The sequence below is a fragment of the Lepeophtheirus salmonis genome, chromosome 10 (genome assembly GCF_016086655.4).
Source record: "Lepeophtheirus salmonis chromosome 10, UVic_Lsal_1.4, whole genome shotgun sequence".
Taxonomy (NCBI): Eukaryota; Metazoa; Arthropoda; class Copepoda; order Siphonostomatoida; family Caligidae; genus Lepeophtheirus; species Lepeophtheirus salmonis.
In genome coordinates, this window is record NC_052140.2 from 19,859,964 (window position 1) to 19,884,720 (window position 24,757).

Consider the following 24,757-nt stretch of genomic DNA (forward strand, 5'->3'; position numbering starts at 1 on the left):
GCACTATAGTCCCCTAAATCAATGAATTATTGTCGTTTCACCTCAAAATTATCTGTTAGGCTAAAATTGTAAGTTTAATACACAAGGGAGTAATGAGTATTCAAACATGTCACGAGTTTTTAAGTGAGGCCTGCGTATTCCAGCTAGTAACGAGTATTCAAGCGAATAGAGTATAGCCCGTAATTCCTCGAGTGGTTATTTTATTAGCTCGAAAGTACTCAAACAACAAAATGCAGCTCGCAGCACATCACTATTCATTATTGATCTGTTTATAAACTCGTCATTTTCAAAACATATATTGTGAAACTTTAAAATGAGTAGCGTTAGATCGAGAGAGGTAATTAATTAACTTTATTTGATGAAGCTTTTTCTTCGGATTTCAGTGATGATTTCATTACTTGGAATTTTTATTTCATAAGAACAGAGTAATTATATTTTTTCGATAGAAAATCCGATTTTTTCTTTTGCACGTCTATATTTTTGTTTCTTATGGTCATTTTATTGTTTCACGTTATGACAAGAAAAGAAAAGAAGAAGAATAAAAAAGAAAAAAGAGAAAAATGACGTAATGTTAATTTATAAATACTTATAAACTACTTGAACTTGGATGAAGCTTTTGAACTCCCATTGACTTATAAATTAGAAAAAGTTACTAATCAATAATAATCGGGTGTATTCTACCTACACGTGCTTTGATTAATAATTAATCAAAGTATTACACTTTTTAAAATGTGGATTTCAATGCCATTGATCAGCAACAAGACATTTACATCGAATATTCCTTCAGTCCAACTACAGGAATGTCATGTATCATCAGACGTACATATTTGTGATAATAGAAATGTACAATAGATACATTTAACATAAAAAAATACTGTCATATTAGGAAATTACTATCAACCTACTTAATTTTTTAACATGGAAGTACACTTTGTGTGTAAAAAAAAAAAAATTGCATTGGACATTCATTATATTAACAACAGCCATATTAAATATACCGGGTATTGCAAAACGGATGTACCACTATTATAGGCAGATCAATGTTAATAGAAGTACAAGGTTAGATCATCATATAATCGGGCTTGCTTGAATTTTCAATCTGATGTATTGTAACGACTGCTGGGCAAGACAGGGAAATTTTGACGAAACACACAACCACGTTTAGTCTATGACGTCACAATAGCTAGAATTTTCAATTTAATGTATCGTACTAACTGCTGGCAAGAAAAACAGATGTTGACAAAGCACGCAACCACTCATCTACTACAGGTGTGTGCGTCTAAAACTGAACACTCCTTTAAATTTTACGCCATGCACATATTTGTAATTTTATTGAGTTGAAACCGATTTATACTTTCGAGGCAAGGGTCTTGACTAGTTATAAACAAAACTCCAGCAAAATCTAAATAGCAACAGTGAAACAACAGCCGATAATATGGAGAGACGTCGAGTCGCAATTTTGGAACTTTCCCCGCGGGAAAAACTCCCACTGAAATTGCCAAGGTTCTGAACTGCAGCCGCACCACCGTTTACAGTGTGGTAGCCAAAGGGACTCCTGATGCGACCACAAGGTCTAAGTTAAGCCCATGAAGGCCGGACGAAATGGTTGCTGCAGTGAAAAAGTATGTTGAGGACAAGAGAGGCTAGGCCACCGTCAGCAGCCTTTCCAGGGAGTTCAACGTCAGCAGAAGGACTTTGGCCCGGCTAGTTAAGAAATATATTGGCCTTAATGTCTACAAGGGAACCCCTCGTCAAGCCCTCAAGCCTATAGACAAGGAAAAACACCTAAAATTTAAAGGAGTGTTCAGTTTTAGACGTGCACAACTGTATGACGTCAATATTGAAAGCGGGGTGAAAGTCCAACATCAGTCGTACATGCCTTATGACTCATAAGTGGCGATTGCAATGTGGGCGTGCGCCCTATCCTGCTGGAAAACGTAGGACGCCTTTTTCGACTACTTGAGATCTTAAGACCAAGGTACTCCCGTACTCCCAAGACGTCCTACGTCTTCCAGCAGGATGGGCACCCACCCAATGAGCCAATGTTGTGCAAGACTGGATAGAAGAAAACAAGTAGTTTTGGCCCAAGAACTTATGGGCTCTCTAGTGCACCGATCTTAATCCTTTGTATTACTCTATCTGGTGGCAAGTCGAGTCCAAGGCCTGCAGATCACGCCACAGCAATGTCACCAACCTGAAGTTATCTGTGGGGAAGGATTGGAAGCTGATGAGAAGGGACTACATTACCAGAGTGTGCTCGACCTTCCGTGGCCGCTTGAATGCCGTCATTGAGAGCAATGAAATTCATAAATAATATCTCTCAATGTTTTGCTTAATAAATGTATTTAAGTAATCTATCACGTCTGACTTAATTGAGATTCAGGAGGAGCAAAAGTTTGCTTATGTTGATTAGTGGTACATCTATTTCGCACGAAGTTAATATCAAGGCCCTCGACAATCATCCTACCTCAAGAATGAACGGGAAAAACAAAAAATAACTATAGATGCACCAACCTATTTCATTACTATTATAAAGTTACTTGCTGAAAAAATTCCAATAATAGATAAGTTCTTGAATGAGAGCGAATTAATAACTTTAGGCTACATTGAAGATTTGAAAGGAAAAAAATTTATAACGAATAACTTATACGGGAATATTAATATAACCCAGCATCTTGATTATTTGTCTTGTGTCTACTGAGGAATGTGCTTTATTGTATTTAATATTTATAATATTATTTTCTTCCTTATATCTAACAATTATAATTTATAGAAATACATTAATAAAAATTGACATTTATATTATCTAAAGCAGTTAATAGAATTATCTCTGTTTTGTCGTCGAATACATTTATCTTAAATTTAAATAATGATTACTTTTTATATTCATTTTTTTGGAGGAAATATATTGAAATAAAAAAAAAATTAAATAGTTAATTAAAAAAAGTTGTAGCACATACATAAACTAAAAAGATATTTAATCAATGATCTATAGTTATAGATAAATAATTATAGTTAATTGGAATTTTAATTGGAAGTTACTATTGTTATAATTGTAAAAATATATACGATTGAGAGGTAAATAACACAAATATGGTTAGTGCCAGCTATATGAAATTTTGTCAGGTGATTGATAATATCTTAAATATCAGACAATATTTATCTGTATGGAGTCTTAAAAACCATGGAATATTTATAAATGATCATGAAAGGGATAGTTTATCTACTAAAATTTTTATGTAGATATATAAATAATGTCAATCAACGATTGTCCAACCACAAGGATGCTCAGGAAGAACGTAGACCTCCTTTACATTCTGATTGTAATAACGATTATCTTCATGGCTCCTGGCTGTAGTCATGTGTTTGATTCACTTCCAACGACGGAAATTTAAGCAATTTGCAAAATTTTATTACTTAAATAAATTTTATTTGAGCATTTTATCCAATGCTTCAGTCAATTTATAGAAATAAATATATCCTATATTAATATTTGTTATAATTATGTATCTATAAAGTAATATCACTAATTAGTCAAATATAATAATGTACTGTTTAAAATTAAGAACTTATTTACTAATTGATGTATATAATTTTAATAAATTCATTCTTACAAGATTGAATATGGACGGTTAAATGTATTTAATTAAGATTATGCCCATGAATTTATACGGTATTGCGGTGATCAAATGGTTTATATGCCATCTACATTAATTTTTGTCATAATAAGATAATTGAAACATTTTGATATTTTGTCAAATTTTCCAAAATAATGTTAAAAGTACGGTTTTATAAATAAACACGTGGAATTATATATTTTTTTTTTACAAGTCCGGAAATACCTATAAAACGTGAAAAAAAATTAAAAGTGATTTTACACAAAAGTTAAAACACATACAATCAAACTACAAAATTATTTAAAAAATACATATTCCATATACCATTCCATTATAAATATTATAGTATACATATGTGCAATTTAAAAGTTCCCTTATTTATGACAATAATTTTTTTTAATATCGCATAGATGGCTAAATTTTGCTTGATGAAATTCCGTTAAAGGATAGTTGAAACATTTTAGTATTTTCACAAACTTTCCAAAATTTCAAAAAATTATAGGAATTATATACCTATAACCAAGTTTAATAGAAATACAAGTTTATACCATAACGCCCGTACGATTGATGTTTGACTTCCACCACGCTTTTTAATATTCATGTCATAGACCATAGTACAGGGTGTCCACGATAAATTGGAACTATCTTAAAATTCAACCTGCTTGATAAAAATGGAATTTGGAGTTTATTTGTTAATATGAAAAAGTTAGACATGATATTAAACAATAAATTTATTCAACATGTCTTCCCTCAGCAGCCACCTTTTCTCCATCCTGCCCCTAAAGGATTTGCGTGCCCTGATGTCTTCTGCGGAATCGACAGCACTCTCCTCCATCGTAATGGAGCCCTTCAGGGCCGCGATGCTCTTGTGGCTGACCTTGCACACCTCCCTCTCCAACTTCCCGTACCAGTAGTAATCACACGGATTGAGGTCGGGTGATTTGGAGGCCAGGTGTTGTTTGCCATTCGGTATGACCTGTACCCGAGGTCCTCATTCACAGCCTTGGAGACCAGCTGCTTGCTCACTCCACGGTTCTTGGCCAACCTGGACAAGGAAGTCCCCGGCGAAGCCTTGATGGACTTCCGGAGGCCTTCAAGGAAGCAGGGAGTGCGGATTCGGTCACTTCTCATGTTGTGGGCCTTACGGCAGACCTTCCCCTCAACCTCCCAGGCATTGAAGACCCGGTACACTGTGGTCTTGGGGTAGTTAAGAAGCTTGTAGATAGCAGAGGGCTTGTGTCCCGCGCTAACCAATTCGAGGATGGCGTCTCTCCTTGCTTGTTCCATGATGAGAATTGTTTGTTGTCAAAACAGTTGTGGTGAAAGTTATAGTGTATTGTTCATAAACCTTTTATATTAGTATGATTTAACCCCGAATATCCACATTATGGATCTGGATGAAGTTTAAAGAGTTCCAATTTGTCGTGGACACCCTGTATATGTGTGGTTGCGTCTTTTGTGAAAAGCTATCTTTTGCCCAGCAGTCAATGCGACACATCAAATTGAAAATTCAACCAATATTGACGTTATAGACTATGATTGGTTCTTTATTTTGTCAAAATCTGTTTGTCTTGCCCAGTATTCGTTACGATGCATCAAATTGAAAACTCTAGCAAGTCCGATTATATGATGGTCTAACCTTATATTTCTATTAAACTTGCCTATTACTATTTTAATATTGAAATTTAAAGAAATAACTTCACCCTCCTTCGCATAAAAAATATTTGGAACTTACTCCATGTTATTAACAAGCCTATAATACTCTCTGGAAAAATTAGAGATCCATATTCCCCTGCTCCAATAGGGTTTCTGCAGTTGGTTCGGGAAATAAAAATCTTGCCTCTAAAACTGGTACAAGTATTAAAAATTGTGGTTGAAAGTGTTAACGACGTGCGAAATAGTGCTATAATACACCTCATCTTCAAAGAGCTGATTAAGGAAATGGGATCGGAATTTGAGGTACTTCTGATCCATTCTGTTACCACGTGTGTAGAGTTAGTCCTGTTTTTGCGAAGGTAAGGACATTGTCACGCAGATCACTTCGAAATATCTGAGTTCATTCCCATTTTTGCTTACATTGCCTCTAAAACTGGTACAAGTATTGCTTCGGAATTCGAGTACTTCTGATCCATTCTGTTAACACGTGTGTAGAGTTGTTTTTGCAAGGTAAGGACATTGTCACACAGATCACTTCGAAATATCTGGCAGATATTTTCGATGCTCTCAATAATGTCAATTGACAGATGAAGGACGGTAGAGTCAACATCGTCGAAGCAGAAGAAAACCCGGAGGCATTTAAAAAATTTATGGAAATAACAAAAACAGAAAGATAACTTTCCCCTGAGGGACTAATATAATTTTAAGATCGAAGACGTGGCTGGAATGAAAACAGCAACTCCTCAGAACAACAACACTGTCAGCAAATCGTACCATACTCTCTTATTGCAAATAAAGGCCCGGAGATAGTCGTACCGTTGGAAACAACATATCTTTTGTGAGAAATCCCTTCTGTGGATGGTCGACCTAAAAACACAGAAAAGGAACAGACTCTGTTGCAAAAACAATATGAATGACTATCCATTCATTTCTGAACTTGTATCTCAATGTAAAAATTAAAAGACATATTAACTTAAAGCAAATATTTATTGAGTTATATTTTTGTGTAAAATTCATGTTTTGTTGGTTTTATTCTTTGAACACAAATGGATTTGGTTGTAACTGATGTATGGTTAGGGGTTCGATGAATGCACTAATGAAGCTTTCAGGATTCAGTACTTCCAATAAGGCTAAGAACCACTGGAATATACGAATAAAAATTTAATCCAGGATGTCTCGGTATCAAGCTAATCTAAAAATAAATTAATAAAATTACACAGTTATGAAGATTTTAACTACAAAATTCTTTATAATTGAAAATGTATGACAAAGAAGCTTCATGCATAGCCCTCATAAAACTCCTATATTGACCTTGAATTAGATATCATATAATTAATTGATTATAACCAGAAAAATAAATGTAGGTATTTATGATTTTGAAGTACCTTATTAAGCTCTGGATGAAAGAAAAATTGAAAAATAACTCACATAAATGCAACTATGTTTTTGTTTTTAAAATAAACACCCTTTTAATAAGTTTAAATATTAAGATCATAAATCTAAAATACAGGAATACCCAATTATGTTCTTATATTTAGCAGTTTTTTGTCTTTTTAATTAAGGAAAAGGTCCAAATAATTTTACATGTTAATTTTAAACATAATCTATATCATAAGGAACTCTCTTTTATTTATAAACTACTATTTAGATATATCCCTTTGGATCCCATCTTTGCCCTTCCTCAATGCTTCCATCACTTCAATCTGCTTAAGTAGTTCGTTATTTAGTTTCCATCTTGTTTTCCTAAATGAAGATTTTGTTGAGTAGAGGGTTCTCAGCAAAAAGAAGTAATCCGACAATCAATTTGATGAAATTATTTCGAAAGATATATCGGACGAAAGTACCTTATCTGAAACATACATGTTGTCTAGTCAACTCTTGGTGACTTGATCGTTATATTTTCAGATATGTTGGCTTGTAGTTATCTGAAACATCCGCCAGATTATTCATATCATTATTTTCCTTCCATGCTACAAGGCTTTTTGAATTTGTGAAACCATTTAATGAGGGATAATCTCTTGCATAAATTTCTGGAAATTAATTTAAAATCTCCCACCACTATCACTCCCTCTCTCTTGGGGTTCACTCCAAACTCCTTTAATGATCCAGTGAGCCTTTTTGTGTCTCTTGAGAGAACATACATTACAATAATAGACAACTTTTCTACCATATCTTCTATTTCCAATATCTTTATAAAATTTCCATCTTGGTCCGTATAGACTTCCTTAGCGTTCAGAGTCTTTAAGGTTGGATTGGCCGTTGTCTTTGCATTTTATTTGTATACTTGACTATTTCGTGAGACGAACCAACAATCCTCGTCTATCTTCATTCGACTATTGTATGGACATACAATGTCTGGTAAATCCAAGATTTTTAAATATTTAATCATATTATATTTCTTCTTTCTATCTGAGAGAACGTTGATGTTCATTTGAATAATACGAAGCTTCTTCATGTTTAATGTAATAATCCTGTACCGTTAATCACTTTTAAAATTTTTATAGTGTTTGAAATCTCTCCATTGCATAAAGCATAGTCAATTCTGGATGAAGATGGTTTGGTATTTTGGAGTCATTAATTTAATTTTTCAGAATCCAAGCCGCGAAAATGTCTATGTTGCATAGTTATTCGTCTCTTCTTTTCCAAAGTTTGAAACACTAAAGTCCCTTACAAAGATGTTGGAAGTTGTGGCTCTTTGGGTTTCATTTTCAAAAACATTTCCGAATTAAATTTCTGATGTTGCAAACATCTACTTAAATATCCTCTATGCGATTTTCTAATTTTTTATCTATTAGAGAGATTTGCATAGATTACTCTCCTTAACCTTAATCGTCCATGTAAAATAAATTTTATATTCTATACTGAAAACTTCGTAATCTACCTTGCTAATTATTCTATTATCACAGCAAAAAAATGCTTGAATGATACAGGTTGGATGATTTAAATTTTAAAAAAATGATGTTATTTTAAAATAAGAAGGTTTCATTACGCAATCAGACGACAGGTTAAACAAAACCAAAAAACATTTTTTATGTTTATTCCATGTCTCTAAGTGTAAAAATGTCAGAGCGACAAAATGAAGGGAGCAGAAACCATTGACATCTCCATGCAGAATGCCTACAACATTAATAAGTATATTACGGCCCAAACAGCCAAGAAGTACCACAAATTCTGCAGCAACAATATGACCTCCAGCCCTGGAGGTCATTGATGTCCAACCCGTGGCCCGCATTCCGGCCCACTTAATATTTAAGTGCGGGCCAGTAGTCATTCTTACTTCAAGTAATATTTTTAGCCTTGCCAAATAAATAAATTTTTGAAAAATTATTCCTCGGGGGAAAATTTTTAATGAGGAAAGTGATAAAAAAAAATTTTCAACGATTTATTTTCTCAAAAAAGGTCATTTGATCAAATTATGCAGCAGAGGAAAAAACTGAGTAGCCCCCCCCCTTGAATAAAAAATATAATTTTTTGGACGCCCCAAACAGGGTTGCCCACTTTTTTATCTAAATTTGGATTCCTTTGGAACTGCCATCATGCTTTCATTGTCAAGAGCTGCTAATCTGTTTGCCATCGTGTCGAGCCTGTTATTACTTGTGAAGGAGGACATATTGAATTAAAAATATAGCTAAATATAGTATTTTAACATATCATAAATTGTTTTGGAGTTTTTTTTTTACTGAATTCATGTAAAAAAACGTTGTTCTTAATTTAGTCAAACAATTGGAAATTTTTGGTACCACTATATCCATGCAAGAATATTATTTTTCTACAAAATAAAATTCTATTTTTTTTTTTTTTCAATTAGGTAATTGTTCTTCTATTTTGTTCAATTTTATAAGCCTGTTATGTGAAGGGATAATAATTTCTTCTAAACAGGGCCGGTTAAGGAAATCCAGACCATCTTTAACTCCATCCTGAACAATAAATAACAGTTATTTTAATTTTAAAGTGAAAGGTACAGCGTTAGCTTTAAGTTAGTTGCACAACTTTTAATTCAAAGCAAGTATTTACATGAAGGAGATCCAGAGTAATATCATTATCGAATTGGCTTGCATAGTACATAGGCCAGCGAATATAAAGAAGATGCTCGGTTATCCAAAGAGCACACTCTACGACATCCACAACCGCTGGAAGGAGGAGGGGCATATAAGCGAAAAGCCCATAAGTCCCAGATTAGTAAAAAACTCTCGGATTCCTCATAGGCCTAAAAAAGTCCATGAAGGCATCTCTTGGGACTCTGATTAATGTTCTTGCAAGAAAGTGCCAAGCAAGCCGTACAACAGTCACTAAGGCCATAAACACTGAACTTAGTATAGAGACATACCGCTTCTACAAGATACAGACAATTACTATCCTTACAGATAAAAAGAAAACAACCCGAGATACCCGCATAAGAAAATTGCAGAATGATTAGGAGTCCCATGGTAACCTAATCCTTTTTTTTCGGATGAGAAACAATGGACTGTCCACAGATACCACAACATCCAGAACAACTTATGGTTGACCACAGAGAGAGCTAATGTCCCCGCCGTCTTTAAAACCAAGTTTCTGCCTAGCATCATGAGCCTTGGGGTCATATAGAGCAACGACAGTGTCATGCCCCCATCTTCTTCAAGCATAAATTCATTTTTATGACATACTCTTTGGCCTAGTTTTGACAATCACCAGGATTTCAGCAATTGGCAAAAAGGATCGTGAACATAATATTGACTATACAAATTAATTGCATAATTAATACTTAGACAATGACTGAATTTTGCGGTATCACATATTCATTCGCCTTTTTATGGTTTTAAATAACTGGTTCGAACTTTACCTTTAGTCTTTACTGTTGTATCACTGCTATAGATCATAAGAACACAAATTGAGAATTGTGAGGAAATAAAGACTTTAATTGATTAAATACTGATTTGGGCAGGTTTTTTATAGGTCAAATATTTTATTAGAAAATTCACCTATAAAAGACTTGCAATATGCAAACTTACTTCAACAGTTGAGGTTGAACCATTAACAGTGTGATTGAGTCCTTCACAGGTTAATACAACATTTATTTGGAATAATCAATGGCTACTACAATGAAGGTGATTTTCTTATTTAAAGTGTGACAAGAAGTTTTTGATCTTACAAATACTCTTTTATTTCTTAGTTAATCTGTCTCTTTGCTTTAATCGGATGCGTCATGGGAGGACGGAATTTAAGGCCCATTCGTGGACAAAGGTCTCTTTTAAACACCTTTCCATTTAACAGCGGTGAAAGAGGTACTGCTGCTAGTGAGGATCACGAACATGTTCATGAACACCTTGCTCATGAAGAACACGGCCATGCCCATGACGAATCCCAAGAATTTGAAGCTTCAGAGAATAGATTAGCCAGACAAGGTGGTGATGACGTTCCCCTTGATATTGGATCCATTGCCGCTGCTGGAGAACGTTGCATTGACAAGGTAGTCGTAGTAGAAGAGACGGAATACGATGATCATATCGAATGCCACCACAGCTACTCCGAGAGATGTCACACTACCTATACCACCGACTTTGAACCTCAACAAGAGGAAAAGTGTGAAGAAAACTTCAAGAAGAGTTGTTTCATCGAATACAAGAAGGTCGCCATTGATGAAACTATTAAGTATATTCATGTTACATTTTATAAAATGGAGTTCAATACTCATTCTATATTTGTCATGTTCCTCTAGATTCTGTCACACTCCATTTATCTGCGAAGGAGAAGGACCCGAAGAATGCAAGACTGTCTACGAATCCGAATGTACTACCCGCTATCACGAACACGATGTTGAGGATGACGTTGTCAACTGTGAGACCATCCAAGAAGAGAAGTGCGAGGACGTCACCCAAGGTTACACCACCGAGCAAAAATGTACCAAATGGCCTAGACAAGTCTGTACCTCTGAAAAGAAGAATGTCTTGAAATACAGTCCCCAAACCGAATGTAAGAAGGTTCCTAGAGAATTATGCGGTCCCTCCGGCTGTGTTCTCCAACCTGGACCCGAAGAGTGTTTTGATAAGAAAGAAACCATCGTCCAAGAAGTCCCAGAGGAAAACTGTAATTTGGAACCCCAAAAGTCTTGCAAACAAGTCACCAAATTGGTTCCCAGCCTTAAACCCGTTGAAGAGTGCGTTGATGTACCTAAAGAAGTCTGCTCCCGTTCCAGAAAGAATCCCAGAAAGGTACAAAAGCCCGTTGTCAAGAAATGGTGCTATGTTCCTTCTGCTGCTTCTGGTTTGGCATAAAGTATGATCCTTTAAATTTATTTTACTTCATAGCAACACGACCCTTTTCTCCATTGATCGGACTGTCCATTTGTGCTCATTATATATCCTGTTCTTCTTTAATTTTTGCTTTCTCAAATTGTTATTAATCCTACAGTTCTGTTGTTTTTTTTTTTACAATATCAAAAGTTGCATTTTCAAACGTTTTGAAATATAGTCTGGATTCTTTCTTGTAAAAAGATTATTCTCTTATTTCTAAAAATAGGTACATACTAGATGCATTGTTCGACCTTTCCTGGGACATTACGAAATTAAAATTAATTAAAAATTCTTCTGATTAGGATAGAAAAAAAATAAAGACTGTAAAATTTTAAGAATTATTCTCACTGCATGTTGATGTTGGAGTAGACTAGGGGTTCTCAAACTTTTAGCACCCCTCCCCCTTAAACTCATATAAATTTCTTCTTCCAAAAATAGAATAAAGGGAAGGTTATATTTGGCCGTTCTACCAAATATGATTATGGAAAATAATAAAATATATTTTTACCGTATTCCCAAATACTGGATGAAGGTCAGACACTTTATTTTTTGTTGCCAAAAATCTTGGTACAATATCATGAACTTTGGGCGTAGGTCAATGTAGTTTTTGGGTACATTTTATAAGTTTCATCGCACAATATACATTCTCATTCTTTATCAAAATTGTATACAATGTCAGGGGATAGTATATAATCAATCATTGCAGCCTTTTCACAATTATACAAAGCTCTACAAAAAAAAAAAAAAAAAAAAAAAAAAAATTCGTTCATCACTGAATAATCCAGTTTTTTAAGCAAGTTGGATCAAGTTCTGGAATTAAAAAAAGAAGCTATAAAAAACAACCTGCATTGATGGAAATAATATGATAACGAAAAAGGGAACGACTTTTTGTGGTTTCTACCTGAATAAATGGGTTTTTTTTCTTTTTGAAAGCTGTTATTATTATTATTGTTTTCTTGAAAAGAGAACAATAAGTATATAGTAATCCCTTGCACGTGAAAGACGAAGAACAACATTGAGGATTTTGATGGAGAGTCATACGTGTAAGTCCTTATTGGACTTAGATTAGAATTCAAGATTAACAATGTAGTAATTCTTGTCAGTATCCACGCTATTAATATATAGATCAATACTAAACTTTCACTAAATTTATAATTTACTATCAGGATGCACAAAGACAATTTCCAAAGCCTTTTTTTTTTAATTCCATGATCTTTATAGTAAATATTAAATACTCTAAAATTTCAGTATTTCTTTTTATTATTTAAACGTATACATATAATCACATCTTAAACATTTTGACATTATATAAACATATTTTTTTTGTTTGTTTATATTAATAGATTTAGATAGTGAGGTAAGATTTTAATCCACAGTCATCTTATTATATAAGAAATAATTTATGTATTTGTTTATACAATAAAATAAATAATGGTATTCAAAATGATAATTTACATCCCAGTTGACGAAAACTCAGTGGTATGATGGAGGGACAATTTAAATAATTTTCTCAATATTTCCAAGTTAGCTTCTCGATACCTTGCAACTACAGGACATCCATAACCAGTGAAATAATTTTTTGGACATCTGTGACTACTAATTGTTCTTGTTTATTACCAGATAATGTAGACAAGCTCACTTTTTTGAAAAAAAAAAAAATATATATACATTCATGAATACATCTATATTTTATATTAACTTTTCTTTTTTAGAGAAGTTAAGTATATTTAGGAATAGTCTAATTGTACAGAAAATAAATTATTAAAGAATAAAATATCGAAAAAACTTGAAAACTATATCTACTATCTCTAATATCTCCTAATTTAAACTTTAAATATCTCGGATATTTGAAAAATGTTATGATAAATACTTCTTCTGTTATTGTTACTATCAAATACTGATAAGGGCCTGTCCTTGGACTGACAAAAATTAATCCAGATCGGACAGATAGGACTGAACTCTTTTTAGTTTTTTAGACTAATCCAACACTAAACTAACTGCTAAATTTTAAGTTTAATTTATTGAATTGTACAGTATACAAAAAAAAAGAAGAAAGTAGTTGATATCTTGCCACTTTTGTAAGTGTGCCCACTGACAAAGAAAAGAAAAGTCTATCATGTTAATGCTAAGGGTATATTGTACTGTGAGAGACATGATATGAACAAGAAAAAGATTGTTTGGAGGAAGAAAATGCTGAGTATAACCCCAAAAATACCATCTCTACTGTCCAACATGGGGAAAACATTGTATTTTAGAAGTGTTCCTCTGCATCGAAGGGAGGATGAATGGGCCATGTACTCGGAAAATATTGGGCAACAAACTTCTTCCCTCTGAACAGGTATACCTGGACCTTTTGACACCTTTCCAACCTTCATATCATATATAAAAAGGTGCTTCTCAGTTCTTGCATATTTACATACACAACATCACCTTTGAACAAGTTCTTGATAACCGTTTCATCAACATCTAATTGCAGGTTCACATTTCTAATGCACATCGTGGGGTATTTCTCAATTATTGCTAAGATATTGGAAACTAGATCTTCCCACACCTTTATCTTAATCCATACCTTCCTGGCCGTTGTAGATGTGGCCAACTAGGGGGAAAGGACGACTGACTGAAAATGGGTCGTGTAATGGCTTTTCCTGGGCGATAATGACCAAAGCATACAGCCAAAACAACAAAGGAGTTATTTAAGTTGGGGCGCCCGCAAGAACATAAATATATATTTTTTTTTTTTGGGGGGGGGGGGTTCTTGAACTTTTCCTTGACGACCTTTTTGGATATTTTTAATAGTTTCTGTAGATATTTAGTTAGGAAATAGATATTTTTTGGCAAAAGTGCTTCACTTATAGTCATTCGCAAAAGTTTAAGGCCACCTAATATTTCACCTAATTCAATAATAATCTTTTTCTTGACGTGTATGAACGTGTATTATATAAATATGGTACGTGTCCATGTTCCACTGTGTCTAGCGATTTTAATTATTAACATGTTGCCTATGACGCTCGCAGCATATTGGCTGTAATTCATACTTTTCAAAATTGGGCAAAAAAGAAACCTTTTCTGATGTTCAAAGGTCTAACATAGTGACTTACATAATGAGGGCTATTATGGCCGCAAAACTGCAGGAAAGATGTTCTGTAGCAAGATGGTCAATCGTTTGGGCAATGAATTCAAGTTAAGAAGAAATTTCTAAAGTACATTCCTTTTCTGATAAAAATAAGAAAATATCCAAAGTATTCCTGAAGTTTTGCAAATAACTGTATATGTTAGAACAATAGCGGACATATCTAGCTATATTGTACCAAAATATGGCTAGTTTAATTTAAAAAAACTCGGAGTAATTGATGCCAAAAAAGTGTTGCAAGTGTCCCCGGTTTTCCCTATTTATAAAAAAAATAAATGTGGTTATAAATAGTGTCGCGTCGGTACTAATTTATTTGGTCCAATCACGTCTTAGAACCAGTTCTGAGGACTGTCAGTTCTTAGAACCAATTATATGAAATATGTACTATGATTATTGCATATAATAATATATATATTAATACCTATATATACACTCAGACGTGTACATGCACAATAAATGCGAGTAACCCACCTTTTGTACTCGTGTTTCATGAATACGAAGGTATCCAAAGTGTGGACCCAAACTTGTATTAATATTTAATTACGATTTTATACCCCTTATTTTTAACTACAATGTTTTGTTATGGAATCAAACGACAGCTGAAACAAAAATAAGCAAGTTTTCTTAATCCCAAAGTAAAAAGTGTCAGAGCAACAACAAAAAAGGCAACGCGTGTGGAATCTTATCCGCTAATGTTGGTGCCGAAGAGGCTGCAAAGGTAGTTAGCATCTCCATTCAGACTGCCTACAACGTCAAGAAGTCCCTTAAGATGCACCCCTCTCATACACCCAAGAAGAACCACAACTTCTACAGTAACAAGATGCCTGACTTCTGGCCTCTCTCAATGTGGCCCTCGTCTAGCCTTGATCTCAACCACATTGACTGCTGTTTGCAGTTACAAGACTCATCGAAATATGAATGAGTTCCAAGCTGCCATCATGACAGCGTGGTACGCCATAGACATGCCCTTGATCATTGAGAACTGCCAATCTGTTCGACGGCGTGTCGAGGCTGTGAAGGCTTGTGAAGGAGGACATATTAAAAAAAAAATATAGCTAATTAAAGTGATGAAAATCCTTTGTGCAATGGGCATGTTAAAATAAAAGAAACCGAAATTCTACACGCAACCCTGGCAGTTTAAAAATTGTTTTGGAGGAGAAAAAGAATAACACCCATGACGTTTCATTAGATCAGCTACAATCAGCTGTGACAAGGAAGGATGGAGAAAGAAAATTCATTCTTCAGATGACAAATTCCCAAAAAGTACACGGCATTTACATCATAGTATATAAACATATCACACAATAGGCTGTGTCTTTTCTTGATTCCATAAAAATCATGTTTTTATAATTTAGTGATTCTGCTGGAATTTTTTAGGTCCTCACTCTTTTAAGTATAATTACAAAATTATAGGACTTAAGTTTAAATATCAATGTACTTGGCCTCATCAGTAAAAATTCTGGGTTATTGATGAAAAAATGTTTAGGCAGTTTGATGTGGAATGACCCTTAATTAATTTCCTTAGTCAAAAACACAAAAAAAAAAAAATTACTCCTAAATATAAAGGTTTGGTTATTTATACTACCAAATGAAGACATCAAGTATGTTTGTGTTTTTTACATTTATGATCGTAAAATTTTAACTTATTATGAAAGGGACATTATTCATTTATAACAAAAACATAGTCGCACTTATATGAGTTATTTTTCTTCAAAGAGCTGGACAATTTAGTCAAAAAAATATAAATAAGGATATTTATTATTCTGGTTATAACCAATTATATGATATATAATTCAAGGTCAAAGATGTAATTTTATGAGGGTCATGCATGAAGGTTCTTTGTAGTGATGTGCTGCAAGCTGAATTTTGCTGCTCGAGTATTTTCGAGGAGCTATAAAAACCATTCAAGGAATTAGGAGCTATACTCTTTCCTTGCAGGAATACTCGTTATTTGTTTCAATATTCAGTACTCTCATGCGTATTAAACTTATAATTTTTTCCTAATTGATTATTTTGGGGTGATGAAGACAAAAATTCATTTATTTAGGGGGACTATCCCCTCTCCAGTCCACCCTTGTGGACGCCCCCAACACTACCTAACACTTTTTGCAGGCTAACCAATTCGTCAATCAAATAATTATTGAAAATTTGTCATTTAAAAATTCTTTTTTCCTTCTCTAATTAGTTATAATGAGATTCACATTCTTAACCGGCTCAAATGAAAGTGCTTTTTTACGGACGCGAAACTTTTTGTATCCGAAAAAAAAAAATATTTGAAACACACGAGGCGTAGGGTGTTTTGTTTTTTGTTTTGTTTACTTTCTAAAATTTGAGTCCCCAACTTACGCGTTTTTCCCAGGACATATCCCTAGTTTGTTGTAATGCATTGAACTTATATTGAATTTTGTACTTATAATCTTGATAACAATGTAATTTTATCAAAGAAAATAAATAAATAGTTTATTTTTTAATAATAAGAGCTTACAGTGATCTCTGGAAATTCTGGATTAATTTAATTCATAAAATAAGTTCCATTTTATTATATACAGCAAAGAAAATGAGTATTATATCCCTTGGGGATTTTGTTAGTTTGCCCACTGTGGGATAGATGTTTAAAGACTGACTTGGACATTCCATGACCTTAATGTACTTCTTCTCAACAAGGGCATCTGTAGGGGGCTGGAGGGGTCATATCTTCTCCTCCACTCTCTCAAGTTTTTGCTTAAAATATTTTTTAAAGATTTATTTTCTAAAAAAAACTTCATTCGGCCAAATTATGCAACAGACCACAAATGTAAAATTAATATGTAATTGATACCTACAATTATTTTTATCTGTGACTGGAATTTTGCCGCCTACATTTTTTGTATTTTTTATTATCGGTTAGAACTTTACTGTTGTATTATGGTCATATTAATTATATAACTCCCAGTCTGAACTTACTAAAAATATATGATAAGTCCATCAATTTTGTCTCACTAACAATTTTTTGAGGATATTAAATATTATCATTGAATTGAAAAGTTGCTTAAAATACCATGTGATGTTCATATAAAATTATAACTACGACTAATAGTATGGTTTTAAAATTTACTAAGTTTATATGAGTTTAACAACAGGAACTCTTCTTTTCAAAAATGATGTTTTTCTACCACAACAGATTACATGATTGAAGCTACGGCTCCTCCAGATAGTATTATACAGACTTGTGAACGGAACACAAAATTGAACGGTGTTCCATGGAGCGTGTTTTCAATAAACGAAGCAGATTTTAGCGTTTTCTTCCAATAGTATTTACAAAAAATTCAAGAAATCAAAGATTATATACATTTTTGCCTTTTTAAATATGATTCAAAGGGCTGATAATATAAAGACGACCACTTGGTAGACCTATTTTATGGCAGTGACAAAAGGGGGCTGAGGGGTACTTTTCGAAGGCTCTTATCGAACATGAAAGTTTCTAGAACTCTAACTTAGCTCCAACATATGAACTTGACCAGTTCAATAATTCTGAATCAGTATTATCGCAGAGGCTGGAAACTTAGTCTGGTTGACCGGCGAAACCTCATCGACCGTGTAGGCGAGGTAGAGGTCGTTTTTGGATTTTCTTTACTTGTACACGGTAAAAGTGTTCTAAACCTGTTAATGTACTGTGTGCGAATAAAATCAGCTATACTTTGCCTTTTGATCTTCATCTTAACAATGAATGAACTGATTTTAGTGAGTTGTAGCACATTTGAACACTAATATTCACTGAATTATTTTTTTTTTAATCTTGAAACCTAATTCTCAAATGAGGCCTCTATGACACTATCAAAGTAGAAGTCGCGATTTGCTGTTGTACAGTGTATATGATACTACCTTATGATTGGAACGCAGACCAGAAATAATGGCTGAACGATGAACGAAGAAAAACAAATTTAACGTAACGGGAAGATAGTGGAACGCTTACAAGCCTGGTATTATAACTCATTGACTATTCCTTTTTTATTATTATTTATTAACTATTATTTTTTTCTGTTTCTCTTAGCTATATAATTAATCATATCCAGATAGAATAATAAAGTTCAAACCGATAATATAAAAACATTAAAAAACGAAGAATATGTCGTGTCGCAAAACCTAAACGAGGCAAAATTACCAGTGCAAAAATTAAAGCCGGCGAAAATGCTCCTGGCAAAATTATCTAGAACCAAATGTGAGAATTATGGGGACAACTTTGTTCCACTCAAGATGGAGCTTTGTGTCATCACCTGCTAAGACCATGGTCTTCATAAGATATAACTTTCCCGAATTTTGAGACCTCAAAATGTAGCCACACTCCCCTTCCGGCGCTAAACCTTTAGACTACTCCATTTAGGCGTGTCTACTCCTCAATGGATTGTCCAGTTTCTAGAGGTTTCTATCAAGAAGGAGAGGAACAAGCTTGTGTTTCACTAAATAGTCAAAGGTCTGCAAGGAATTTAGGCCTCATATTTAGGCAATTATTTGAGCTGAGGGCTCACATATTGAACAAAAGTGTTGCTCCACACTATTTTAACAGGGTTTTGTTCAATAGATGTCCTCAGAGTGCCTCTTGTTTAAATTTTACTATTGAAAAAGATAAAATGGTTATAACTGGATAAGATCTACCCTGTACAGTGTTTTTTGTTTACTGATATGATATAATTTTGAACATAGTGAGGAATAATTAATAACAGCATTTGTATTCTTCTTTTATCTAATATTCACATACTTAATATAAGGGAAGGGCAACTGGCGGTCAGGACTGCACACGCCCCTCGTCCTCACTCAGTGTGGCTGGCAAATAAATAATAATTTATAATAATAATAATAAAAAATGGTCATGTGGGCCTCCAATGATAGCGCTGAAATTTTTTTTGCCCTCTTTATCATAGAAGTTGCCCATCCCTGCTTTGACTATCCCTGATTAATTTCTAAACACACTCTCGAAGAGATGGGATTTCTGAAAGTGTTCTTTTTTTAATTTATTTCAAAAATTCTTATAATAAAAATCCCTGGCCCTATGTATATATTGCATTCATCGGAAATTGTTAATAGTTGAATAGCCCTAGTCGAGACATTAATTCAATTATTGTTTTGAACATCATAACCTGGTGTTAAAAAGTGTATTTTTTGAATTAAGATTCCAAACTCTAATCAAATGGAAAATACCAGATATAATCTTTCATATATGGTTGATACTAGTGTTGAGATTCGTTCCAAGATCGATTTCCTAGAGCGATATTTCGATCCAGGTCGACCACGACGTCGTCATGCTAACACAAAAATATCCAATGCATTTTGTAGACATCTTTCGATTCCCTTGTCTGCTATTTTACAATGATTATTTTTGATAAATTTACAAAGTAATAAGTAAAGATAAGCTTTTTGTAAGGGCACGAGGAGAAGTTGGAAGTATGGGAGATCCGTACTAGCCTATATTAAAAAAAATGGAGAAGACCCCTCAAGGATGTCAGGAAGTGGAGGTCATAATTTAAAGAGATATACGTACTTTTGTAAAGTTTTGGTAAAGAATGTGACGGAGGAACCCACTAAGTCGATGAATCGTCTCACCAACGACTTCTACGTGGCTCCTAGGACCTTCAGGAGGGCACAATTTGGGACTAGTTTATTTCACAAGGACCCATGCTACGTTATGACAGTGGGCAGGAAAGCCAGGAGGCTCGAGAGGTGCAAGAAAATCCTTACGTGGATCTATGCAAATGTGTCAATTGTGATAATATTATTGGGCAAGAAGAATTCCACAACTGCCGGAACGACCGCTGGCTTGTACAAATAAAAGAAGAGTTCCAAATGATATACCACACCAAATATCCGGCCCAAACAATGGTTTTCGTTGTTGTAGCCTCTGATGGAGAGACGATGCCTCCGTTCTTTTTCAAGGCTAAACAGAAAATTGGCCAGGAGGCCTTCTATAATGTGCTTAGGTACACCATGATGCAATGGCTGAAGAACAACTACCCAGAGGGTAACTATATATTTACTCAGGACGGTGCCCCCTCTCACACGTACGGCAAGTGCCAAAAGTTATTTGCAGATAATATGTCTCGATTCTGGTCCAAAGATATAGCCCCTTCCCTTGCCAGATTTGAACCCATTGGACTTTTCTATATGGGTTACTTTGGAGAGGGAAACCAACAGGGCCTCCCACTCATATGGGCACTCATTAAAGTCTTCCATAGTGGATGCATGGGACAATTTGTCAAAGGAGTTTGAGATCAATTCCTGCATGACCTTCAAAGGCTGTGATTCATAATGAAGGAGGCCATATTGAATTAACAAAGTTTTGCAAAAACAATGACTTCATGCTTTGTTAATATTATTTATTTATTTTTTTTGCCTATTATTAAAAATATAAAATTATTGATATATTTATTGATTATTGATATTGTATGTCTTTGTTGGACTCAGAGTATAATTGAGGATCAATAAGGTCCTTGTTTATTTCTCTCTCCCCCTCCTCTCTCTTCACAGCTGATTTCAGCTAATCTCCTCTAAAACATTCTTCAAATTATCCGGGATACCATGTTGGTTTTCGGTTTCTTCTTTTTTTTAACATGCCTAATTTACACACAATTTTCATCAAAAATACAATTTTTTGTTGATCCCTTGTCATACGTATAAATATATATATTGGCCATCTTATTATATTTATAAATAAATTTTGGCTATCATACAAATACAAATGTATAAAATCACTTTTAATAATATATTACTAAGCAATATTATAATACAGTATCGAAGGTTGCGTGATACACATAAAGGTAACGACGTGCAGTACCTCAGATCGTAGACCAAAATTAAATCGTGTATCAATTTTTTTCAGTCTCAATCTATGGAACGATTCTGATCGAGGAGTTGAAGAAATATGACTAATGCAACGCATTTAACTTTATATGACGTACCAATGTTTAGAATATACATGACGTCATGAACAATTAATGTTCCTATATAATCGGTTTAGACCGAAATTTTAAATGAGACAGATTTATTTGTAAGACTGATTCAGACCGAATCTTTCTTCCAAACATTAATGAATTAGTCTAAAATGAACTGAATCCGGTCTTTTAAAGAAGTACAGTCGGGGCTTACTTCTCAAAGGTCCGAATTAGTTCGCTCCAATAAAACATATAACGGTCTAGGATTTTCAGACGAAATCCTAAATGTGCATTTTAAGATCAATTTGTACAATGAGGAACACGAAGTTTCTAACCATGGTTTTGAAACCAAGGAGGAAATAAATCAAAGGCGGCCCCAGAAATTAGGGCTGTTTGCTTTGGTTTAGTTAGCGCTAAAGCATATATAGGGAGCTGCCTCACTTCTGAGCTTCCAATAAGCTTTCCTTCTCTGAGAAAAAATGGCATTGCATCTACAGCAAGATACGCATCCTTTTCCTTAAGGATCCCCCGTTACGGCGTCGACATTGTTCGATTATTACAACAATGGGCATGTAAGTTCAACCCAACCCTTCACTGTTTAGTAAGAAGATACCTGATGATGAGGACAAGAACATCGAAGACATAATTTTTGTTTGTTTGTCTGTTTTAATTTCATCATCTTCATATCTTATGTACTCATATTTCGTAGTGGTAGACATCCCCATAATTTTATATTAGTCAGTAATAAACATAAATTGTGAATATTGAGGGATTGGGTTTTGATTTAGGGGGGTTAATTTTAAACTATAACGTTTATTCGTGATTAATTTTATCGCAATCCCTCTTGATGTATTTTATTATTATTTAAATCTCTATATTGTTGTATTAAATTTTAGTAAAAGCCCAATTTAAAAGTTAAAAAAAATAATCTTTTATTGCTTAATTCAAAACTGATATCCGTTTCTCTTTGACCTATCAGGTTTTAAAAAAATCTGGAATTAAATTCATACAAGGCTTTTATCATTCCGAGTCATTTTTCAAAATTAAGACAATTACAAAGTAACGAGTTATAGTTGAACTTTATGTAAATTCATGTAATGCAAAAAAAATGTTAATACAGCATGGTGTTACATCAATAACAACAAAATTTAAAATGTATTTTGCTGTCACCGGTTGATGTCTATACTTCTTTTCGCCTAATCTGTCTTCTGAATGTTAATTTCAGTAATTTGAACTAACTTTTGTTCAGGTTCTATGAACATGTCCAACAATTATTGAATAAAATATAAGTTGGGGAAAATTGAACAGCTATCAACTGATTTTGGGTCTTTTCCTGTTTCTTTACGCAGGAAAGATTCCAAGAAACAACCAAAGTAACAGCGGCCTTAATAATGACTTTGTTTGTAATTCATCATTTAATCATGATAATTTAAGAATTATCATTATTATACTAATTGAATTCTTAGACATGTATTTACCAATACAAAATGACTTATGAGCTTAAGAAAAGCCCTTCCTTAAAAATATGGGGGTGACTAATTCAAGTTTAAATTGTTTTATAGATATGTACAAAAAAAAAGAAGATATTTAACATTCTTAAGGTATGTCTTAACAAATCGTATCTTCTTCAAATATGGGTGAGTATGTTTCCCCGTTTAAAAAAAAATGACCGGCTAGCATCTACAAATAATTATTGTATATTATTTTAGGCACAAAAATACTATATATATCCATGATAAACTGAATATCATCAATCAGTCGTTGTTTGTAACCAGCAGTGTGATAATACAATATTGTCACAGGCTTAACTGACTCAAAATGGCATCTCAATTCAAGGTAACTATCGTCAAACAAACAAACGACACAATACATTTTTTTCATTTGCTTAATATTTCATATTACAGTATATTTGCTTAATTGCTTTAATCGGCTCAGCCGCTGCTGCTGGAGGACCAAGAGCAAGAACTCTTACTGTCAACCGTGAGGGAAAATCTCTTCTCAATACCTTCCCCTTCAATGATGGGGCCCGTGGAACTGCCCGTGCTGCTCATCATGAACATGATCATGCTGAACATGATCATGCTCATGCTGAGCACCCAGCTGCCTCTGACAACCGATTGGCCCGTCAAGGAGGTGGTGATGATGTCCCACTTGACATTGGATCCATTGCTGCTGCTGGAGAGCGTTGTATCGATAAGGTCGTCATGGTAGAAGAAACCGAATACGATGATCACATCGAATGTCACCACAGCTACTCCGAGAGATGTCACACCACCTACTCCACCGACTTCGAACCTCAACAAGAGGAAGAGTGCGAAGAAAACTTCAAAAAGAGTTGTTTCATTGAATACAAGAAGGTCGCTGTTGATGAGACAGTCAAGTTAGTTGATAAAAACGCATCACCTTTTAATTGATATTTTGAATAATATTTAATTGTCCCTAGATTCTGTCACACTCCATTTATCTGTGAAGGAGAAGGACCCGAAGAATGCAAGACTGTTTACGAGTCCGAGTGTGAAACTCGTTATCACGAACATGACGTTGAGGATGACGTTGTCAACTGTGAGACCATTCAAGAAGAGAAGTGTGAGGATGTCACCCAAGGTTACACCACTGAGCAAAAATGTACCAAATGGCCCAAACAAGTCTGTACTTCTGAAAAGAAGAACGTCAAGAAATACAGTCCCCAAACTGAATGTAAGAAGGTCCCCAGACAATTGTGTGGTCCCTCCGGCTGCGTTCCCCAACCAGGACCCGAAGAGTGTTTCGATAAGAAAGAAACCATCGTCCAAGAAGTCCCAGAGGAGAACTGTAACTTGGAACCCCAAAAGGCTTGCAAACAAGTTACCAAATTGGTTCCCAGCCTCAAGCCCGTTGAGGAGTGCGTTGATGTACCTAAAGAAGTCTGCTCCCGTTCCAGAAAGAACCCCAGAAAGGTCCAAAAGCCTGTTGTCAAGAAATGGTGCTACGTTCCATCTGCTGCTTCTGGTTTGGCTGCTTAATTTCTTCATGGATTTCTTCAACAATCAAAACTCGTTAAATATCAACCCTAGTCATATTCAAACTGCCACCAACTTATCCATTCTAAAGTCATTTAATTAAATGCACATTACACCGATATAATAAGTATTTGATAAATTGAGTATGAATAAACATATATTTTTGATGAAATAAGCAATATAA

The 24,757-nt window shown here is 34.3% G+C and overlaps 2 protein-coding genes across 2 annotated transcripts; both read left to right on the forward strand.

Annotated features, from left to right (window-relative positions):
- The first annotated feature begins 10,231 nt into the window (after positions 1-10,231).
- LOC121125306 (uncharacterized) lies at positions 10,232-11,742 on the forward strand. The gene is made up of 3 exons (XM_040720468.1): positions 10,232-10,357; positions 10,423-10,901; positions 10,969-11,742. Exons 1-3 carry the CDS (start codon positions 10,340-10,342, stop codon positions 11,522-11,524), a joined length of 1,053 nt encoding a protein of 350 aa, XP_040576402.1. The 5' UTR covers positions 10,232-10,339; the 3' UTR covers positions 11,525-11,742.
- An 11,566-nt stretch (positions 11,743-23,308) lies between these two features.
- On the forward strand, positions 23,309-24,757 carry LOC121125269 (uncharacterized). The gene is made up of 3 exons (XM_040720423.2): positions 23,309-23,410; positions 23,479-23,954; positions 24,018-24,757. The coding sequence occupies exons 1-3, from the start codon at positions 23,393-23,395 to the stop codon at positions 24,574-24,576; spliced, it is 1,053 nt and encodes a 350-aa protein (XP_040576357.1). The 5' UTR covers positions 23,309-23,392; the 3' UTR covers positions 24,577-24,757.

Excerpts from the sequence above, each read along its gene's own strand:
- LOC121125269 (XM_040720423.2), top strand. Across the intron at positions 23,955-24,017 it reads GCTGTTGATGAGACAGTCAA|ATTCTGTCACACTCCATTTA; the intron begins GTTAGTTGATAA and ends AATTGTCCCTAG.
- LOC121125306 (XM_040720468.1), top strand. Across the intron at positions 10,902-10,968 it reads GCCATTGATGAAACTATTAA|ATTCTGTCACACTCCATTTA; the intron begins GTATATTCATGT and ends ATGTTCCTCTAG.